Raw genomic sequence first — 21,740 nt, 5'->3', positions numbered from 1 at the left:
GAGAATTAATTTTCCTACTGTTTCATGTTTTTGTTTAGCGTATGTAGAACCAATAAGTAGGGACACCTCCTTGAAAATAAATAGCTACTGATATTGTTGATGCATCAATGGCCAATAGTATATCCTGGGGATTTCCAAAGCTTTCTGTTTCTGCTGAGCATATGCTAAATGCCCACAGAACATTATAGGAATTGGATTCCCTTCCCTCATGAAAATGTTGTTATGGAAGACTTGTATTCTAGTGTACTAATTGTTCAAAGCCTCTTTATTCAACAAGATTTCTGTTTGCTTGTAGCTGTAATACCCCAACAATGACCCCTTTTACCAGATTCAAAATTACGAACGTGACATGTTGGGATATTTTGGTATTGCAGAATTGGTCTTCAAAAGCAGAGTATCTAAAATACCTTTGTGCTATTTTTATGACTGCCAAACCCTTAAACTCCCTACTTCATTACATTTTGGATATACCTTCAGATAGGTACACGTTGTTCATTCCTAAGTGCCCCTCAGAATGAGTCAATAAAGCCGTCTGCCACACAGACAAAATATTGGACGGGGAATTTCTTTTGAATTCATATTCCCATGGTGGAATTTCACTGCCTTTGACTTTATCTTCTGCAGGCCATCTGAAGTTCTGAAATTTACACAACCAAAGTTTCCCCATCACCCATGGTTTTGTTTAAACTAAGATATTTCCATCCACAACATCGATCATTTCACACTTTACCAGCATGCATCTTTTTTAAATTAAACATTTGTGAACAATTAATAACCAACAACTGGAGATAATTAAGTAAACTTTGGACCCAACACTTTCGTCCAGCACCTGCAGTTCCTATTATCACTGATATACTTTTAACCTTTGCTTTCTCTTTTTAGGTCAGTAATTTCCCTGATAGGCCACTAGTCGAAGTTTTACATTAAATCATGCAACACTTAACTTTGTTAAATATCACTTTCTGTCTTTATATTTTACAAAATAATATGGCATTTGAGTTTTTTCCTCTTTTTGTATCTGATAGCTATAAAAGAAAACTCAGTGCCAGGAGAAAAGAAATAGTGTTAAAGTGCACTTCACTCATTATTTTGGTGCATTGTTGTGTGCTGCAATTCTGGGAAGTCTTGGATTAGAATATTTCTGGCACAATATCGCAACATGTTTAGAGATAATGGGAACTGCATTTGCTGGAGAATCCAAGATAACAAAGTGTGGAGCTGGATGAACACAGCAGGCCAAGCAGCATCTCAGGAGCACAAAAGCTGACATTTTGGGCCTAGACCCTTCATGAGAGAGGGGTATGGGGAGAGGGTTCTGAAATAAATAGGGAGAGAGGGGGAGGCGGACCGAAGATGGATAGAGGAGAAGATAGGTGGAGAGGAGAGTATGGGTGGGGAGGTGGGGAGGGGATAGGTCAGCCCGGGGAGGACAGACAGGTCAAGGAGGTGGGATGAGGTTGGTCGGTGGGAAATGGAGGTGTGGCTTGTGGTGGGAGGAGGGGATAGGTGAGAGGAAGAACAGGTTAGGGAGGCGGGGACGAGTTGGGCTGGTTTAGTGATGCAGTGGGGGGAGGGGACGAGCTGGGCTGGTTTTGGGATGCAGTGGGAGAGGAGGAGACTTTGAAGCTTGTGAAGTCCACATTGATACCATTGGACTGCAGGGTTCCCAAGTGGAAGATAAGTTGCTGTTCCTGCAACCTTCGGGTGGCATCATTGTGGCTCTGCAGGAGGCCCATGATGGACATGTCGTCTAAGGAATGGGAGGGGGAGTGGAAATGGTTTGCGACTGAGAGGTGTAGTTGTTTATTGCGAACCGAGCGGAGGTGTTCTGCAAAGCGATCATCAATGTAACGGAGGAAGAGGTGGGGTTAAGGGCCAGTGTAGGTGCGGAAGGGGGACTGTTCCATGTAACCTACAAAGAGGCAGACATAGCTTGGGCCCATGCGGGTACCCATGGCCACCCCCTTTGTCTGTAGGTAGTGGGAGGAATTGAAAGCGAAGTTGTTGAGGGTGAGGACGAGTTCGGGTAGGCAGATGAGGGTGTCGGTGGAGGGGGACTGGTCAGGCCTGCAGGACAGGAAGAAGCAGAGGGCCTTAAGGCCATCTGCATGAGGAATGCAGGTGTATAGGGACTGGACGTCCATGGTGAAAATGAGGTATTGGCGGCCAGGGAATTGGAAGTTCTAGAGGAGGTGGAGGGTGTGGGTGGTGTCACAGACATAGGTGAGGAGTTCCTGGACCAAGGGGGAGAAAATGGAGTACGTGTTTTTTTTTCCTCCCAAACTCTACAAATGAACTGTTTTATTATCATGCCTTTTTTTGTGTCTTCTCGCTAGCCATCTTTTCCTCCCTTCTATTACTTCTAGAAAAGTTAAATTAAGCAGAGATATCCTTTATATAACTTTTCATTGCCTATTTTACCAAACCATTTCCACTGTAACAACCTTCTTTTCCGGTAAACAACGTCACCATTAATGTAATTTTGCAAGTTGGCTTTGTCACACTGAAGCCAATTAGTATGTTGTCACTGACACAGTGAAGAAGCATATTTAACACCATGTATTCTGTGTTGGTTACTTATGTGTCTTTTTTCTTCTTGAAATTCTTTCAGAAAAACTTTGCAAACATTGGTCTGAAAATTGCAGATTACAAACCGATACCTCACTACACAGAGGTGATGTGTCCAAAAACCAGACTGCATCTGTGCACTGTAAGGATTGGAAACCACTTTTGCTGATCATACCTCTACGTATGGGAATAAACCACATCAATCCAGTTTACATCAATGCATTAAAGGCAAGTTGAAAATTCACCTCTCTTTCTGGTAATCTATGTCGAGAGGTTTCTTGACCTTTCTGCTTATTGATTTTACATTAGACCAGGTTGTGCTTTTAAAAGAAGGAATGACTTATGTGCCAGAAGAAGGTGAAACTGAGATGCATCATATCAGTTTAATGACATGATCTGCATTGTGGCTATTTGTCCTCTTTGTTTCACAAGAGTGTAGCTGTGCAACATTTGTAGTCAGAAGCCTACTGTTATTCTGAGGGCTCAAATTCTATCAGTTATTATGAATGTGATTCATTCAAAAGTTTGGCTTCTGAATATTGTTGTTTTTTCAGTGATTGTCAGTGTTGAACAACTTGACATCAGAAATATTACTTCTGAAATGTTTTCCAGCTCAACCCAAATCAAAATGTTGTTTTAAGTGTATATCCCTTAATTAAGTCACTTGCATACTTAAATGCTCGACATCACTTTTACCTGAAACACTAAATAAAAACCAAAAGAACTGCGGATGCTGTAAATCAAAAACAAAAACAGAATTTGCTGGAAAAGCTCAGCAGGTCTGGCAGCATCTGTGGAGAGAAATCAGAGTTAACGTTTTGTCCAAGTGACCCTTCCTCATAATTATGTTCTGAGGAAGAATCACTCAACCCAAAACATTAATGCTGATTTCTCTCCACAGTTGCTGCCAGACCTGCTGAGCGTTTCCAGCAACTTCTGTTTTTGTACCTGAAACATTAATTTATTCTTTTCTCTTTGGAGTTTGGGTGACCTGTTTAATCTATCCAGCATTATCTCTTTTTTACTTTGGACTTCCTGTCTTCACAGTTTAGTATCAACTTTTAATCATGTTGTCAGTTAAGCTGAGGACTGCCACCCTGTCCTGATAATTAAAAACATTTATTTTAACTTCTGTTAATCTTGCCGCCTTTTTCTGTTTCAGGAATGTTTTAAAATGCCTCAGTCTTTAGGAGTCTTAGGCGGAAAACCAAACAATGCTTATTATTTTATAGGATTTCTTGGTAAGTACTGAATATAATTACTTGAGTTACCAGTTTCAGTAGCAGTTCAGAATTATAATATTGGCACTAAGTAATGCTGAAGGATAAAGGAAATCCTGCAACTTGCTTACAGACAAATCATATTGCATGGTGAACAAATCAGAAAAGAATACAGAATAGTTAAGCGTATTGTACAGCATTGTGTTTTTAGTAAACATTGATTAGATTAGATTCCCTACATTGTGGGAACAGGCCCTTCGGCCCAACAAGTCCACACCGCCCCTTGCATCATCCCACCCAGACCCACCCCCCTATAACCCACACTCACCCCTGAGCACTCTGGGCAATCCACCTAGCCTGCACATCTTTGGACTGTGGGAGGAAACCGGAGCACCCGGAGGAAACCCACGCAGACACGGGGAGAATGTACAAACTCCACAGACGGTCGCCCGAGGCTGGAATCGAACCCGGGTCGCTAGTGCTGTGAGGCTGCAGTGCTAACCACTGAGCCCCCGTGCCGCCCGTGCTCTTTTGCTTTTGAGCTCTGGTACAACAGCATGTACTATTCCATTCAGAATGTAACATTTTCCTGTTCTGCCAATTAGAGTGAGTTGCTGATATTGTTCGATAATCTTTGCTGAATGACTAACTCATTTTAATTCCCCTCCTCACCACACTGATACACATCTTCTGTAACTGTTTGTTGTGCACAGTGGTTCTTTTTGCTATATTTAGTCACGGCAGCTGTGGATTAAAGGCTCTCTGCCTACCTGATCATTCCTTTTGACTTGTTTTTGCCTTTTTTCTAATTATCCCTGCAATATTAGTCAAGGTTTTGAGATTATCATTTGTAATTTTTCTTCATCCAGTATTACCTTATTTTAATCTAAGCTTGGAGACAAAAAAAAACTGCAGATGCTGGAATCCAAGGCAGACAAACAGGGGGCTAGAAGAACACAACAAGCCAGGCAGTATCTGGAGGAAAGGAGAATTCAATGTTTCTTCAGGTCCTGAAGAAGAGTAATACCTGAAACGTTGGCTTTTCCTTTCTTCTAGATGCTGCCTGGCTTGCTGTGTTCTTTCAGCCTCCTGTTTGTATACCATTTAATCTAATCTTGTTGGGTTTTGGTTTGTATTTATCTTTTATGCAAGGCATTATACCTTTTAAATATTATTGATTGTAGTATTGAACAAGCACACCCCCTTTTTTTATTTCCTCTTTTTGCTAATTGGTTCCTAGTCATGATCTGGATCTATTAAAATAACATTCTACTTTCGAGTACCCTGCCTATATCTTTGTTGTTCAAATTTATCTTTGATCATGTGCTGATGTGGTGCTCAGCATTGTTAATATTGAGAAAGTGCAAAAGCCTCCAATGTTAGAGATAAAAGGGTACAGTCAATGTGATAATGAATAATGAAGTGGTATACTGACAGTAGGCACCTTGGTTGAAGATGCCTGATTGAAAATCCAAGCATAAAGAGCAGGGAACAAAGATTCCACAGTTATAAGAATTTACTGTAATGGTCTTTGAGAGTTCCTTTGAGGTACCAAGTGGGCTATGAACAGCCTGTAATGTACAGCTTTTGTAGAATGAATATATTTATTGCGCAATTGACACTATGTAATATGACAAAATTTTACAACGTGTGCATTAGTCACTTTTTTGATAGTCATTTGAAACAAATTATCTCGTCAAAGCTTTGTATTGCGCAGTTACTAAATTTTATTTACATCATTCATCTGCTCTTGCACGAATATTTTGTCTACACAGGAGATGAACTAATCTATTTGGATCCTCATACGACTCAAGCTGCAGTAGACACAGAGGATGATGGGAGTGTGGACGATTACAGTTATCACTGCCAGCGAATACCACATCGTATGAAAATTACACATCTTGATCCTTCTGTAGCTTTAGTGAGTAATACTACTCAATTTATGTTTGTTGTCTGAACCGAGAGTGATTGATTGATTCTGTGATCAGACTCTCAACAGTCAGTACTATTTTGTCTAAGTAATAGATTGGAGCCAAACATAAGTCCGTAGCCACCAGGATGCGAACTGGTAACAAGTTCAACTTCTCTAATTCCCTCCTGCAGCCAGAAGAAGGCACCACAAATAGCAGTATCCCAGTTGGGATCCATGAGAAGTATTTAAATATTTAAATCAGGATCTGATTTTCAACTGGATAGCACTAATAGCGCATGGAAAGTCTTGAATAGATTCGTCATGATGATATTATCATAGGTTGCGTCCATGTTTGCGCTTTGTAGAAGTAGTTCACTTAGTAACATTCCAGATCATACCCACTTGCTGCACAAAAGATATTTTCCTCATGTCACCATTGCATGTTTACTGTTTGTGAGATCACCACCTACCCATTTCGTCCTTTTCAAGGTGAAGTATCCAAATGTTTATCAAGTGCTTGAACATTAGACATCATCTTCTAAAACCTATAGACCTTGTTCACTTCTACAGAACCAAGTTTACTTTTTTTCCCTCCTTAATCTGCAGTTCCTGGTGAGCAGCATCTACTGTAGTTTTTTGGGTTTTTTTTTCAGTCAATTTCATATTTATTCACAGTAGAAGTTTATAAAATCGCGAGGAGCATAGATAGGGTGAATAGCCAAGGTCATTTCCTCAGAGTAGTGGAGTCCAAAACTAGGGGCATAAATTTAAGGTGAGGGAGGAAAGATTTAAAAGGGACCTAAGGGGCAACTGTTTTATGCAGAGGGTGGTGCGTGTATGGAATGAGCTGCCAGAGGAAGTGGTGGAGACTAGTATAATTACAACACTTAAAAGGCATCTGGATGGGTAGATGAATAGGAAAGGTTAGAAGGAATTTAGGATTTCTGGTGGGCATGGATGAGTTGGACTGAGGGTCTCTTCCATGCTGCATAAGTCTATTACTCTATTTGTCTTCAGTCAACAAGGCTTTAAGCTTAATTGGTAGTCTTTTGTGTAACCTTGCTCAATTGTTTTTGTTTCGGTATCCAAGCATACGCCTAGACTTTCCTTTGATGCTCATTAGAAAGATTGATTCAGAAGGAAAACCTTGAACAATATCTGACTTTCTTGTGTAAAACATCTACAACAGATATACCCCTTTGTAACAACCACTTTTGATGTCTCCTTTTAATTTGACATAACTGGGAATTTTTAATGGGCTTTTTTATTCTGCCTGCCGTGTCTAGAAGAAGGGGACAGTCTCAGTGTAAAGAGGTTGACTATTTAGGACTAAGGTGAGAAGTAATTTCTTCTCTCAGAAGATTGTGAATCTTTGTGATTTCACCATTCCTGAGTAAATGTAACAAGTGGATTGACAGATGTTCGACCTGTCAGGACTTAAAACAAATAGGGGGAGCAGGCAAGCAAGTGGAGTGAGGTGGAAAATCAGCCATGATTGAATTGAACGGAGGAACAGGCTACAGGGCCGAATGATCTTTTCTTGTTCCGATTTCTTATATTCTAAGCACCATTCTTTGCTGTCTTAATTTTTGACTCAATACCCTGCTTTTAGCTTTAGCTCTTTTAGGTGTTTTCCTTTTAAATCTTTTTGTCGTTTTGGTTGTGTCCTTTAAAATTTACGTAGTGCCTGTATTCTGTTTTAATCTTTCCTCAGCCAAGTACAAATCTTCTTTTTATTTCTTCAGTACCCCATCTAATTTATCTAGCCTTTCAACTGTTTCAGCCTAATCAAGAATTTTAAAATAAGTCTTACCACAAAGGAATAGAATGCTTGTGAATTTCTTCATATCTTATCTTGAAACATGCAATTGGCTGCTTTCACTTTTTTATTTGCCTGCCTTTTGCTTCATGTCCTTTGTTGAATTTCTTTTGTGCATTTTGGGGAACCCATGCTTCTTTTTAACACTTTGCAATTGGGTAGTACCAAGGTAACTTTTTACAACGAAAGATAAAAATTGAAATATTAAGATGGTGGTGGGGGGGGGGGGCGGGGGGGGGGTGCGGTGTTGGAAGACTCATTTCCACTTTTCTTTATGAAGCAAGGAATACAAATCTAGACTGATACAAAAGTGTCATAGCACCATCTGCTGACGAAATAGTGATGTGGCTATGAGTGAAAAAACCTTTCTCAATGTTAATAGGAACAGGAGTAGGCCATTATGTTATAGACAGCGTACAAGTAGTGATGAGTTGCAAGAATTTTTAATGGATTTTTCTTTTATTCATTCACAGGATGGGAATGTCATTGGCTAGGCCAGCATTTTTTGCCCATCCCTAATTGCTGAGAGGGCAGTTAAGAGTCAATCATTGCTGTCAGTCTGGAGTTACATGTAGACCAGACCAAGTCATCATGGCAGTTTCCTTTCCTAAAGGACATCAGTGAACCAAATGAGTTTTTCTGGACAATTTGTAACCCTTATTTCCAGATTTTTATTGAATTTAAACTCTACCATCAACCATGGCAGGATTCGAACCTGGATCCCAGAGCATTACCTCGGTCCCTAGATTAAAGTCTAGCAATAATATTACTAGGCCTTCACCTCCTCTTGATCTTTAGTGGTTAGAAAATAGATGGAAGATTTATAGTGCTGCACTGAATAGGAAAGCTAGAATTTCTGTCAGCCTAATTTTTGGAATTCCGGGAAAACTTTCTAGGCAGCTGATGAAGCAAAGATTGCATTTCCAAAGTGGGTTTTCTTTGAACTTGCAATAATATTGATTGACCAGACTGTTGAGATGGACCATAAATTTAGGTATCCTGGTATACACTTCATGGTCTGACATGAAACAGAAATTGTGTTGCATTGTTGAGTTCACAGAATCAGAGTTTGATAGTATGACTTTATCTGGTCCAGTGTGGCTGAACTATCTCACAAGACACTCAGCCCCATTTCTTTTCCATTTCCTCAACCCTTGTTTAAAATAAAGTAATTTTATTTCCACCACAATTTCTGGGAGTATGTTTTATATCCTAATAACTGTCAATGTAAGAATATTTCTAACCCTCAACATGAATTAAAATTCCATTGTACCAGCCAAGGAATTTAAATTCAGTAAATCAAATAAACCTGTAATAAAAAGCTAGTGGCCGTAATGGAAACTACTGCATTATCTTAAGAACACATCTGGTTCATGAATATTCTTTATCATTACCATTCTTATCCAGGTTAATCAATGTGATTCCAGACCCATAGTAATTTGGTTGACTCTAAATTGCTGTCTAAACACCCTGACAAGCAATTGTGTTTCAAAAGCAATTAGGGAAGCAATTAGGGATGGACAATAAATGCTAGCCCTGCCAGACATCCACATCCAATAAATGAATTCAAGTGGAAACTATTCATTTCGTGTTTTTCATGATCTTAAAAAAAATCAGCCTTCCTAGCATATCAACTCTGACGAGTAGAAATAACTTATTAAAATTCTAATCCTCATTGTACTTGCTATTTTTGTGTCACCTGAATATTTCACTGTTGCCCCCTGTTTACCACAGTTCCAGATCCTTTATAATATATCTGTATATGGTAAAGTAAATGTTGCAACAGTGTGAATATGACCCTTGGGAGCACCACTGTTTACATCCTGCCAATGTTATTGCACATCAGCTGTTCGGAAGTACAGTGTCATTTGATTTACAGCAGATTTATGCGAGTACTCCTTGGGAATGCACCTTACTGCCAGTTTGCTTCCTATATTCTTGGTCTGAAAACAGCCATACAGCCCAGTTAAGAACAAGTAAATCTCCACAGGAATGCTTTATGTCCCACCGAATGAATATTTTTGAATAAATTTTCTTTATTTTGCCTTAGCATTGAGAGTAAATTCTATATGCATTTCTGTCTGGGTCGCACGTCAGTACCTATAAATGGGATGACAAGAAGTGCCCGTTTCCACCTGTTTATTTGATTATAAAGAGGCCCATTGCTAAGCTTGAGAGTCATATCAGAAAGAATGCAATTTTCCCCTCCCCAGAGATGGCAGAAGGTGAAATAATTGGGTGTGTTAGACCTCAAGCAATTCACATCCTTCTCACCACCACCTGAGTTAAGTGCTGGGTGAGAAGGCCCATTGTGAACTTGCTTGACTTTTCAGCAGTTGGTGAATTAATGGCCATTTAAGGACCTCAATCCACCATCTTCCCAACACCTTCACAGCAGGCAAAGGAGCAGCTAGGTTCCTGACTGGGAAACAATCTCTGTGAAACCTAGAGGCATGGATGGGGGTGGGTGAAAATCTACCCCCTGCCATTTATTCTCAACCCATTTCCATCCCAATGATCCCTGTCCCTATGACCCAAAACTCAAGAAGAAAAGCATGACATTTTCTTCAAACTGGCTCCCCCGAAACGTGGGCCTGGGTCACAGGTGTCAAGGCCTGCGATAGGGCAAGATACTCAGGTAATGGAGGTGCATGTTAGTTGCTCCTATCCCCCAACCCCCACCAAAACTTTACGAAAGGGAAACATTTGCACTCAGTTACTGAGAAAGGATCCTCCTGTGTGGCTGTTTGTGAAATGTATCCTGTTTTTTCTGTTAAGTAAGTCTAAACAGCCTGAACACAAGATGGTAACAATCAAGGACCAGTGTTGCCATTTGTGCAACAATGTAGAACCACAATCTTTCTACCAAGGGGATAGTTGCAAGGTGATAATGTCACTGGATGAACAGTCCAGATGCTTGGATTAATGTACTGAAGACGATAATTCAAATGCAGCTACTGGGAATTTAAATTCAGTTAATTAAATCTGGTTTGGACTGTAGCTTTTTCTACAATAATCCTATCTGTCTCACTAATATCCTTTAGTGAGAGAAATCTGTCATATGTACCTAATGAATGATTCTCAACTCAGCAAAGTGGTTTACGCTTGCTTTAACAATCAAGCCAGTCAGTTGTATCAAATTGTGATAGAAATGTCGAATAAGAATAAAAGCTGATGGATCATCCATCATTGACAGGCTTCAAAACAATAGAGACATTCCCTGTATCACCCCAAGCTTGACATAGTCATACAATATCATAACTTACAGTCCTTTGCCCAGACTTCTAAATTTCCATACCTGATGTGGCAGCACTTAAACAAGTGTCTCTGGGAGTCCCAAACACTGAATCCAGACCCCTGAATCCTCAAGGCTACAGATCAAACATCGGCTGATTACTAACTAATGCTGTGCCTCAGCTGATTAATCCACACTGTTGAACATACTTGTGAGAACCACTGATAGAAAACACTTGGGCCGGAGACTTTAACATCTATTATCAAGAATGCTCAGTAGAACTACCGCTAACAGCAAGTTTTGAAGGACAGGAAAGAAACAATACGAAAACATAGTTAGCTTTGTCTTTGCCTGCCTACCTGTAACAGAAGTCTGTGACCATCACAGAGTCCTGTGAAGCTAAGTCCTGTCTTCACACTGAGGACATTCTCGCCATCATGCAGCTCAGCTGAGCATCCATGAGTCACTAGGGGCCATCAACAGTAGCAGAATTGTATTCAACTGTAATCTCATGGGATAGTTCACCCTCACTCTGCCGTCAACACCAAGTCATGGCTCCACCCTGAGAGATTGCAACAGGCATTCCAAAATATGAAATTCTACAAAACAAGGCCCCATGCATGCATTGTACAGAACTAAGCAATGTTGCCATTAAGGTATCAAATAAAAGCTCTGACAGCTACAACATGCAGGCATAGAATCATACAGCACAGAAACAGACCCTTCGGTCCAACTTGTCCATGCTGACCAATTTTCCCAAACTAAACTAGTTCCATTTCCCTGCTAATGAAAGTGAACAAATTAAACAACTAATTGGAGGAAGAGGCTCAATACTGGAGGAACTCAGTAAGCCAATCCAAAAGATAAAGCCAAAGCACTTACAACAATGTCTGGCCAAGTGGATAATTCTTCTCAGCCTCCTCCAGATGTCACTCCACTTTTAGTTTGATTTACTCCATGTGACGTTATCTGAAACCGGTTGTGTCCTTAGTCAAGTTGTTCCGGTAGAGCTATGAGACTGGCAATGTGAAAGATTGTGCAGGTATCCTGTTCACAAAAATCAGGACAAACCCAAGCTGACCAATTACCACTTCCATCAGTCTACTTTTCATAAGCAAAATGATGGGTTCAACCTTTGGGATATCAATAACATGCTCACCTGTCCTCAGTGTAGTTTTTGCCAGGGTGGCTCATCTCCGACTTCCTTTACAGTCTTGTTCCAAATTTGGACAGAAGAATTAAATTCCAGGGGTGAAACAAGTGTGAATACTCCTGTTATCAAAGCAGCATTTAATCAATTTAATTAAACATTGCACCACCATAAATTTGAAGTCAATGGAAATATGGATAAAAGCTCTCCACTGTTTTGAGTCGTATTCAGCACAAAAGAAGGTGGTCATGGTGGTTGGACGTCAGTTATCTCAGTCAAATCATCACTGCAGAAATTCCTCAGGCCAGTCTCCTATGCCCAACGATCTTCAGCTACCTCTCCAATTACCTTCGGTCTGCCTTAAGGTCAGAAGTTAGGAATTTCGCTGATGATTGCGCAGTTTTTGAATCTATTCATGGCCACTCTCAAAATAAAGCAGTCTCTTTCCATGTGCAAGAATACCTGAATAACATTCAGGCTGTTTAGCAGAAAGCAAAACTTGAGCCAGACAATGACCTTCTCTCGACATTAAACAGCTTTACTGTTGCCGAATCTCTCAATAATATACTTGAGCTTGCCACTGACCAAAAACCTAACTGGGCCAGCTACGCAAATGCTACTGCTACAAGAGTAGGTCAGAGTTTGGGAATTCTGGAGTAAGCAACTACTTGAATTCTCAAAAACTGTTTTCCACCTGCAAGGAACAATTCAAATGTCTGATAGCATTTTCCCCACTTGACTGGATGTTGATTGACCTCCGACAACACTATCAGCTTTAGGACTTTCAGGACAAAACAGCCCATTTGATTGACATGCCGTCCACCAGCTTAAATATTTAACCCCCTCCAATATCAGTTCTCAGAGGCAGCAATGTATGCCATTACAAGATGTATTGCATCAATTCACTCGGGCTCCTTTGACAGTTCTTTCCAAACTCCAAGCTGCTGGCATCTTTCACAGTACACAAATTTCAGGCATTGACCATCTCCAGTAAGAAGCAATCTAACCACTGCTCTTTGAGAGTCAATGGTTTTACCATCACTGAATCCTTCACTATCAACAATGAGGTTACCGTGGATCAGAAACTCAGCTCGACTCACCACATAAACATAGTGGCTGCAAGAGCAGTCCACCATCTACAAAGTACAAATCAGGAGTGTGATGGAATACTGCCCACTTGCATGGATGGCTGCAGCTCCAACATTTAAGAAGCTTGACATCGTCCAGGACAAAGCAGTCTGCTAGATTGGCACCACATCAGCGAGCATTCATTTCCTCCAATACCCACACTCCGTATTAGCAGTATGCGCTGTCTCCAAATACACAGCAGAAATTCTTCAAAGATCTTTAGCGAGCACCTTCCAAACCTACAATTACTTACACTTAGAAGGACAAGCACAGCTGATACATAGGAACACCAGCACTTGCAAGTTTCCCTCCAAGCCACCCAACATCCTGACTTGGAAATACATCACTATTTCTTCAATATCACTGGGTCAAAATTTTGGAATTCCCTACCTAAAGACACTGTGGGTCAGCCTATAGCATGTGGACTGCAGTGGTTCAAGAAGGCAGCTCACCACCCCGTTCTCAAACAATTAGGGATGGGCAATGAATGCTGGGTAGCCAATGACAACCACATCCCACAAGTGAATTTTAGAAGAATGGGTATCAGAAGGATCAGAATGTCTGCAAATTCCCCTACAAATCATTCATAATCTGACCTGATACTCTACCACTGTACCTTAATTGTTGCTGGATCAAAATCTTGGAACTCCCTTCTTAACAGCAGTGAATGTACCTTTCTACATGGACTGCATGGTTCAAGAGCAGTTAGGAATAGGCAGTACATTTTAGCTTTCTCAACAATGCCTACAAACCACAAATGAAAGAAGAGAACTATAAAGTCCAGGGAAGAGATCTGCAAAGTTTCCGATTATTTGTCCATCAAAGACCACCCTCCTTGTCAGATCATTGATTTACAGGATAATCTGACATGAAATGGGAACAGTTGTAGTCATCTTTGGTGACATATATTGCCACAATTTGTATTAGCAAAACAGGCCTGCATGTTAATCATTAGCAGTTCCATTGAGTACTGCAAATTTTTCTCACTCGGGTATTGTATACAGAACCTTCTGCCAAGTGGTGCAAGTTCTCATTTTCAATGATTCAGCACATCATCTCAGAAATAATAACTCCAACCAAATGCAACTTCTCCCTCGTCTCTACATCAATGGGGCTAGTCACTAGATAGTTATTAGACATAGGCATAGTTATGCTTCATTGTTAAGCTAACAAAGGGTATTAGTAACTCCCCATGAGGATCTTGATTCTATTTCATAAATTGATATTGATTTCTCTCATTGACTGAAATGCACCTACCTGGCTCAGTAATGTCCTTAAGGGAGGGAGATTGCCATCCTTATCTGGTCTGGCCTGTATGTGATTCCAGATCCACAGCAATGTGGTTGACTCTTAACTACCCTCTCGGCAATTAAGGATGAACAGTAAATGCTGGCTTAACCTGTGATGCCCTCATCCAATGAATGAATAAAAAGAAACCCAGTAATATGTAGAATTGCCACAGGTTGTTGACTTTCTCGCCAAACTGGATTACCTTCATTCAGGTGTTTCATCACCATGCTAGGTAACTCATCAGTGGAGCCTCCGATGAAGCAATGGTATTCCACTTCACTTGGTATTTATACTGTCCGGTCCATTATGGTGAGTAGTGTCATTTCCGGTTTTATTCTGTTTGGGTTTGTATATGGGGTCCAAATTGTATATTGGACCTTATATACAAACCCATACAGAACAAAACCGGAAATGACACTACTCACCATAACGGACCGGACAGTATGAATTCCAAGCGGAGTAGAATACCATCGCTTCATCGGAGGCTCTACTGATGACGTTACCTAGCATGGTGATGCAACATCTGAATGAAAACAAGCTAGCCGGCGAGCAAGTCAACAACCTCAACCACAACCTGAGCTACAGATCTTTGCTGAAACCTTAAAGAACTGTCACACTTTGAGTGGTTTTGAGCAATGAGAAAACTTGATTGAGAAATACATCATGCACCAGAGATTTGTTCTGTTTGGGAACCTTAAAGAAAAATAAGCATTAATTGCTTTCAAACCTTGAAGAGTACCACTTTGAGGCGAGGGCTGGGATCAAAGATTGACTTGGAGCTTGTTGTTATTTGTCTTTGCATCTCCCACTTAGCTTCCCGTGGGAAAACAATTCTCTTACAGAACTGCAACTTGCTGGCAATTTGTCTGAGACAGATTGAACATTCATCCATGTTATCATCAAGCTTAAATACTTCAAGTCAAAAAGTGTTTTTCTGTTTATGCTTCATGTCTCATTGCATGAGCTTACACTCAGTCTTCCTTTTCATATATTGCGTGACATATGTTTCTCATTGCAGGGATTTTTTTGCAACACTGAAAGAGATTTTGAAAGCTGGTGCAATTCTGTACGAAAGGTACAAAATTAAACTTTTAAAAATTTTTATTCTGAATTCTGATGCCTTTTTTATGAATTAACGTTGAAGATGAAATCTGGGAAAATTACATGAGATTGAAGGAAATATGGTTAGGACTGTGTTTTAGTTTTGAAAGGGCAATGAATTAAGAATGAATTAAAGTAACCATGATGCCTGCATGTTTGAATAATCTGTAAACATGCAAAACCAAGGCTTATAAAGAACAGAGACAAAGAACAAAGAAACCTACAGCACAGGAACAGGTCCTTCGGCCCTCCAAGCCTGCGCCGATCGAGATCCTCTGTCTAACCTGTCATCTATTTTCTAAAGGTCTGTGTCCATTTGCTCCCTGCCAATCCATGTACCTGTCCAAATATATCTTAAAAGATACTAACGTGTCTGCGTCTACCACCTCCGCTGGCAAAGCATTCCAGGCACCCACTACCCTCTGCGTAAAGAACTTTCCACACATATCTCCCTTAAACTTTCCTCCTCTCACTTTGAACTCATGACCCCTATATATATTTATTTTAGAAGATTGCAAATTATTTTATTTCACCTCAAGATACAAATGCCACAGAAATTTAAATTTTTTTCCTGACGTTTGTGCCCAATGCCAATATAATTGCTTTTCAGTGGACACCTGGACATGTCAAGTTAGACCCTTGATGAAGCTTATTTTTACAATACCCAATAATACTATCCAAAGGATCCAATATGACTGCCCTTCTCAACTACACTGTTGTTTTAGTTAATTCTCTTACACGGAGCTTAAGAAGATTGAAAAATGCAGGTTAACTTTGTGTTTGTTCAAAGCCTCAGAGCGAGAACCTGACCGTCTAATCCAGATTTTGTCTGATACTCTGTCCAACTTCTGTCCAATACATGCAGAAAATCATTAACCTTTATACACTCCCCTCAATGACCACATGCACTGTTTACATTTCATCCTTGTGCAATAAACACAAAATCTTCCATGGCAGGAATCTGTTTATATTCTCTAGTCTCCTCCCAAGGCTGATCCAGTTTTTGGGAGATAAAAGGTTCTTCTCCAATAATTCCTGCTGACATTGGTACTTTGGGTGTTCAATGTTTTCCCTGCTAAATGTGCCTTACAGTACTACCTTATTAAATGTTTGTTACTCCATTTGGAACACTCATTTTTAAAATCTTATTTAATTCTCACTACACCACCCGCTATTTCCACTCAAGCCATACTCCACATGACTTTGAACGGTATTGCAGTTCTTTCATTGTCATTGGATCAATACCCTGGAACTCCTGTTATAACAGCATGGTGGGTGAATTGGCACTAGATGAGCTGCAACATTTGAGGAAGGCAGCTCCCCACCACTTCCTCAAGGACAACTAAGGATGAGCAACAAGTGCCAGCCTTTGCCCATGATGCCCATGTCCCATGAAAACATTTTAAAAATTGCCAATGGGGAAACTTTAGAGAAAATGTACTTCTTTTTAGGTGTTATGTGAATTTGAGATGATGTGTCATATTTTCCATTTGGAAAGATTCTGGTTTTTCCCCAGAGGGTGAATTTGATGTTGATGTAATTTAGCACTGAGATTTGTGTTATTTGTATTCAGTGCTCTTCCAGGTAATTTTACTTTCTCAATAATGCTTCATTTAAAATAAAGAAAACTTGTAACATTTAATAGATTACAGCCACCTTGTTCACTGGGCATAAGTATTGGTTCTTTGTATAAATGACAAGGGAAAGCATTTCAAAAATAAAGGTTTGACCTTTTGAAAAAGGATCTTCTGTGGGATTTTCTAAGTTCATGTCAAAAGCATTGGTATTTGAGAGGGATGTAAATAAAATTTGTGATGACGTATGCCTAATGTCGTGGATGTACATAACAATAGGAAATTCTGAAGACACGAAACTTTCGCATGTTTGAATTGGTTGAGAAGCATCCTGCACACTGGCCTCCTTTTGTACCTGCAACCAAACCTGAAGTGCAGACCACAGGAGCAGGTATGATTTGTGCTAAAATCTTATTCATTAAGTTTATCCCTGCATTAACCCCAATGGTCACCTCAAGGCTACCTATAACCTCTCCCTGGAGTGTCAGTGCCAGTCCTGTACCAGCACTGCATTAATGTTCTGTTTTGCATAATATCTGGTACACTTATTATGCTGGTCTGACTGGCTTATTGTCTTCTCCCCAGGAAAACGGTTATGGACTGTCAGTTCCTTCAGTATTTAAATCCATTGAAATTCAGTTCTCTTTTTCCAGTGCCACATCTCAGTAAGCACTCCATCCTTATAATTCTGGTCTGGAACATTATTTCCACTCTACAAAGCGTGGCAAAATCTCTTCCTTAGACATCTATGACTTGCTGCTGTTTTATTCTCCTTCAGAAGATTTCCCAAAATGTCTTCATTTTCCCATCTCTTAGCTTTTCTGAATTTTCCTATATTTTCTGCTGTTCCCATCATCCTTCATTAAAATGCCATGATACAGTTTGTTACAGAAAAGGTCTGATATAACTGTAAGTTGTTTTTGTTGCTGTATTCCTCTGATACTTATTTATTTTAAAAAAGTTTATATTTTGCTGCATCAAAGCAATTATGAACGGAAATTCAGGTTGCGCAAGGTTTGATTAAACAATTTACTTAAAGCTCAGTGCTGTAGTGCATCATGACTCCATATCTAATCGTATGCTGAATAATCCGAATGATTTTGCCTCTGTGCCCTTGCTTGAGCTCTGTTGATCACTTTGAATCAAAATGTTTTACCTTTATCTGTTCTAAGGCTTTCTTTTCAATAATTTCACGGTATTAGTATTTAAATGTAGAAAGCTGCAACACAAAGGGACTTGGGGGTACTTGTGCATGAAACACAGAAAGCTAGCACACAGGTGGAGCACATAATCAGGTCCTTATTTCAAGGGGGTTAGTATATAAAATGAGAAAGTCTTACCGCAACTGTACAAGGTGGTGGTGAGACTATATCTACAATTCTGAAGAAGGGTCTCGGCCCGAAACATCAACTTTCCTGCTCCTCTGATGCTGCTTGGCCTGCTGTGTTCATCCAGCTCTATACCTTGTTATCTCAGATTCTTCAGCATCTGCAGTTCCTACTATCTCTAGAATACTGTGAGCAGTTTGTTCCCATTATTTAATTCAAGATATTGTTTCATTGGAAGCAGTTCAGAAAAGGTTCACCAGGTTGATCCCTGGGATGGAAGGGTTGACTTATGAGCAAAGGCCAAACATGTCGGGACTCTTCTTCCTGGAGTTTAGAAGAATGAGAGGTGATCTCATTGAGATGTATAGGGCAGGATAAATGCTAAGAGGATATTTTCTTCACAGAAGAGTCTAGGACTAGAGGACCAGTTCTCAGAATGAAAGGTCACCAATTTAGGACTAAGAAGAGTAAGTTTTTTTTTTCTCTTAGAGGCGTTGAGAGTTTTTGGAACTCTCTACCACCAAGACTGTGGACAGAATCCTTGTGTATATTTAGGGCTGAGATTGATAGAGAGATCCTTGGTCAATTAGGGATTTTAAGGGTTATGGGGAAAGGACAGGAAAGTGGACGTGAGGAATGAGAGATCAGTCATGATCCTTTCAAATGGTGGAGCAGGCTCAAGGAGCTGAATAGCCTACTTCTCTTCCTATTTCTTGAGGTCTTGTAATGATGTGATAATCTGTGTTTGTTTTTGTACCATTGATAATTTTCTTTTGTCTTCGACCCACAGAGTTTGTTGAGCCAGCTGACAAGCTGTTTGAGTCAGAGGAAGAATTTGAAATTCTCAATGTTTAGAATATCCGTTTGGACATTCAATCACTGCTGCTGAATGATTACAGCAGAGGCTGTCGACTGTTTTTATCATTTCAAGCAGCTTTTTTAACAAGACAAGTGCCTGATTTCGTAAGGACCTAAGAAACTTCGCAGCACGCTTGAAAACAATGAAATAACTCCCACTTAACAAGCAAGTTGCTTCCAAGTAGTTTACTCACAACCTCGTGTTTTTTTGAACAAGACCAGAAAAGACGGAAAGCTTCTAAAGAATGGATCTTCTTCATTCTTGGTGATCCAGTGGAAGCAAGTGTTATTTAGAAAAAAATATTGTTGAGAGAAGTTGGCGATATGGGGAAGGACAACATTCGGAGAAAGTGACTGGTTTTTAGATGAAGAGGACCTTTGATGCACCAGATGCTAGCACAATGCCTACTCTATGCATCTGACTATTTTAATTGTCTTATGGATCATCTGGAGCCTATTTCTTGGACAGATGAGAATCTTACCTATTTATCTGTTCTTTATCCACCTGAAATAGGGGATGTGTGTCCCATTACTGAGTCTATTGTCATTGCTGCATTCCCACTTCAAATCTTCTGATTTTTGTTTTGAGGGTGACATTTCATTAGTGATTTTCAATATGTACCACTTCATGTATGGTCTATTCCACTTTTTATCAAATATATTGATCCTGAAATTCCAGTGTATTTATGGCCTCATGCCCAGTATTGTTTTTGTGTACTATTAATATTGCACATTCATTTGACTGCCCCAAAAGTCCAAATTTTTGTGTACGCCACAACAGTAGAGTCTGCATTATAAGATTTTAATTTTTAAATTTCCCTCAAAAAAAATTACCAGACCTGTACAGTACAAAACTATTTTTATTTTAGAATGATGCATGCGCAAAGCATGTGTCATCCAAGAACTGTATATCAGCTTGAAAATATAGGAAATACACAGCCATTTGAAAACCTTAGCCCATGTAGCTTTTCAGTTATTAGATGTCAGCTCCAGCTTTTTCCCATGACAGCATGGTCTGTCCTACCCCAAGATATTGGCTCAATTTTTAAGGTGGATGTGCAGATTAACTAGTATGTGCAATCAAGAGATGGCATTGCATTGTTCTTGGGCTTTATAATGCCATGTTTTTATGCCATGCATCTAAATATTGGTCAGCTACTAAGTATGTACTATACATTATCTGTATTGGGCAGTGTTAGCTGCTCTGAATGCAAAAGGTTTGATCTTATTTAAACAATGCTGGATGCAAACTACTACACATTAAATAACCTCAAAATAAACTGTGTGTGGTAGCTCCTGAAATATTTTGAAGCCCTCTCAACCTTGCTGAGAACTGGCTGAAGGGATGCTGTATCTACTAATAATTTTTAATAAACATTTAGCTCAGGAGAACTAAAACAAAGTAGCTTGAAATGATCTTTTTGAGTCTGTGATCAAGGTGCAGATGTAATGAAAAGTGTGTTAAGAAAACAAAGCACTGTTCGGGCTGCAAATATTATAAGTGTAACTTTCTGAAATCTGAATGTCAGTACTGATGTTTCAATACTTTTGAGTATTATCATCAAAGTTCAGATTATTTGGAAAATTACCATCATTACAACAAACAACTTATTCAACAAGCATTACAGTCTCATATGGATTGTAAAAGTGAAGTGTAATGTCCTGCCTGGAGAAAATCTTTACGTATCACTACAGTAAAGTGCCAGTAAGCACACTATTTCAAGTCAATATTGGCAAAATAATCCTTAAAAGAGGAAAAAATACACTGCCTAATTTGAGTACTCAGATATTTCTCTCTGTTTTTGTGTGACTCCCTGGTCTGTATGATTCAGAACAACATTTATTCAGCGGTTTTTTGTGTTGAATTATGTGAATGAGCAATAGATCATGAAGATTCCATGTTTTATCAGTACTCTGTGTTCATTTGGCAGCAGGTCAGTCATGGGCTACAAAGCTTCCTGCTCTTTATCACATACTGCAACCCAGTTGATGTGTCAGTACTGTTCCTTGCTGAGGACCACTTGGTAAGATTGCAGAATGTACGCTGGCTAGGAGATTTCAGTGTCCAAAAGTGGTTAGGTAGAAGCACTGCTGATCTTAAAGGATTTGGCTGCTGGGGTAGGTCTGTGGCAGGTGGTGAGGGAACCAACAAGGGGAAACATACTTGACCTTATTTTCGCTAGTCTCCCTGCAACAGTTGCATCTGTCCTTGACTGTGCTGATTAGATGATCCCCGCATATTCCATGTGGAGATGAAGTCCTGTCCTCAGATTGACAATACATTGTGTTATATGGCTCTAATACTGTGCTAAATGTGACAAGATTTTGAACAGATCTAGCAACTCAAGACTGGGCATTCTTGAGGTGCCATAGGTTGTCAGCAGCTGCATAATTGTACTCCAGCACAATCTGAAACTCATGGCCTAGTACACCCCCCACTCAACTATTACCATCAAGTCAGGGGATCAGCCCTCATTCACCGAAGAGTGCAGGAGAACATGCCAGGGGCAGCACCAGGCAGACCTAAAAATGAGGTGTCAACCCGGTGAAGCTATAA

The 21,740-nt window shown here is 39.9% G+C and overlaps 1 protein-coding gene across 2 annotated transcripts in view; it reads left to right on the top strand.

The window, feature by feature from the left end:
• atg4a (autophagy related 4A, cysteine peptidase) overlaps positions 1-20,702 on the top strand; it is a 51,241-nt gene extending 30,539 nt beyond the window's left edge. Inside the window, exons 7-12 of one of the 2 annotated variants that reach the window (XM_048544952.2) lie at positions 2,612-2,796; positions 3,731-3,809; positions 5,564-5,709; positions 15,341-15,397; positions 17,277-17,388; positions 19,116-20,702. In XM_048544952.2, coding sequence (XP_048400909.1) covers positions 2,612-2,796; positions 3,731-3,809; positions 5,564-5,709; positions 15,341-15,397; positions 17,277-17,388; positions 19,116-19,180 — 644 coding nt within the window. In that variant the 3' untranslated portion in view covers positions 19,181-20,702. The remainder of the gene's footprint in view (positions 1-2,611; positions 2,797-3,730; positions 3,810-5,563; positions 5,710-15,340; positions 15,398-17,276; positions 17,389-19,115) is intronic. The other variant, XM_048544951.2, reaches the window with a different exon arrangement.
• The last annotated feature ends 1,038 nt before the right edge of the window (positions 20,703-21,740 follow it).

The sequence above is a fragment of the Stegostoma tigrinum genome, chromosome 15 (assembly GCF_030684315.1).
Source record: "Stegostoma tigrinum isolate sSteTig4 chromosome 15, sSteTig4.hap1, whole genome shotgun sequence".
NCBI classification, from domain to species: Eukaryota; Metazoa; Chordata; class Chondrichthyes; order Orectolobiformes; family Stegostomatidae; genus Stegostoma; species Stegostoma tigrinum.
The sequence above is the reverse complement of the archived record's forward strand: the minus strand, read 5'-3'. Positions and strand labels throughout refer to the sequence as shown.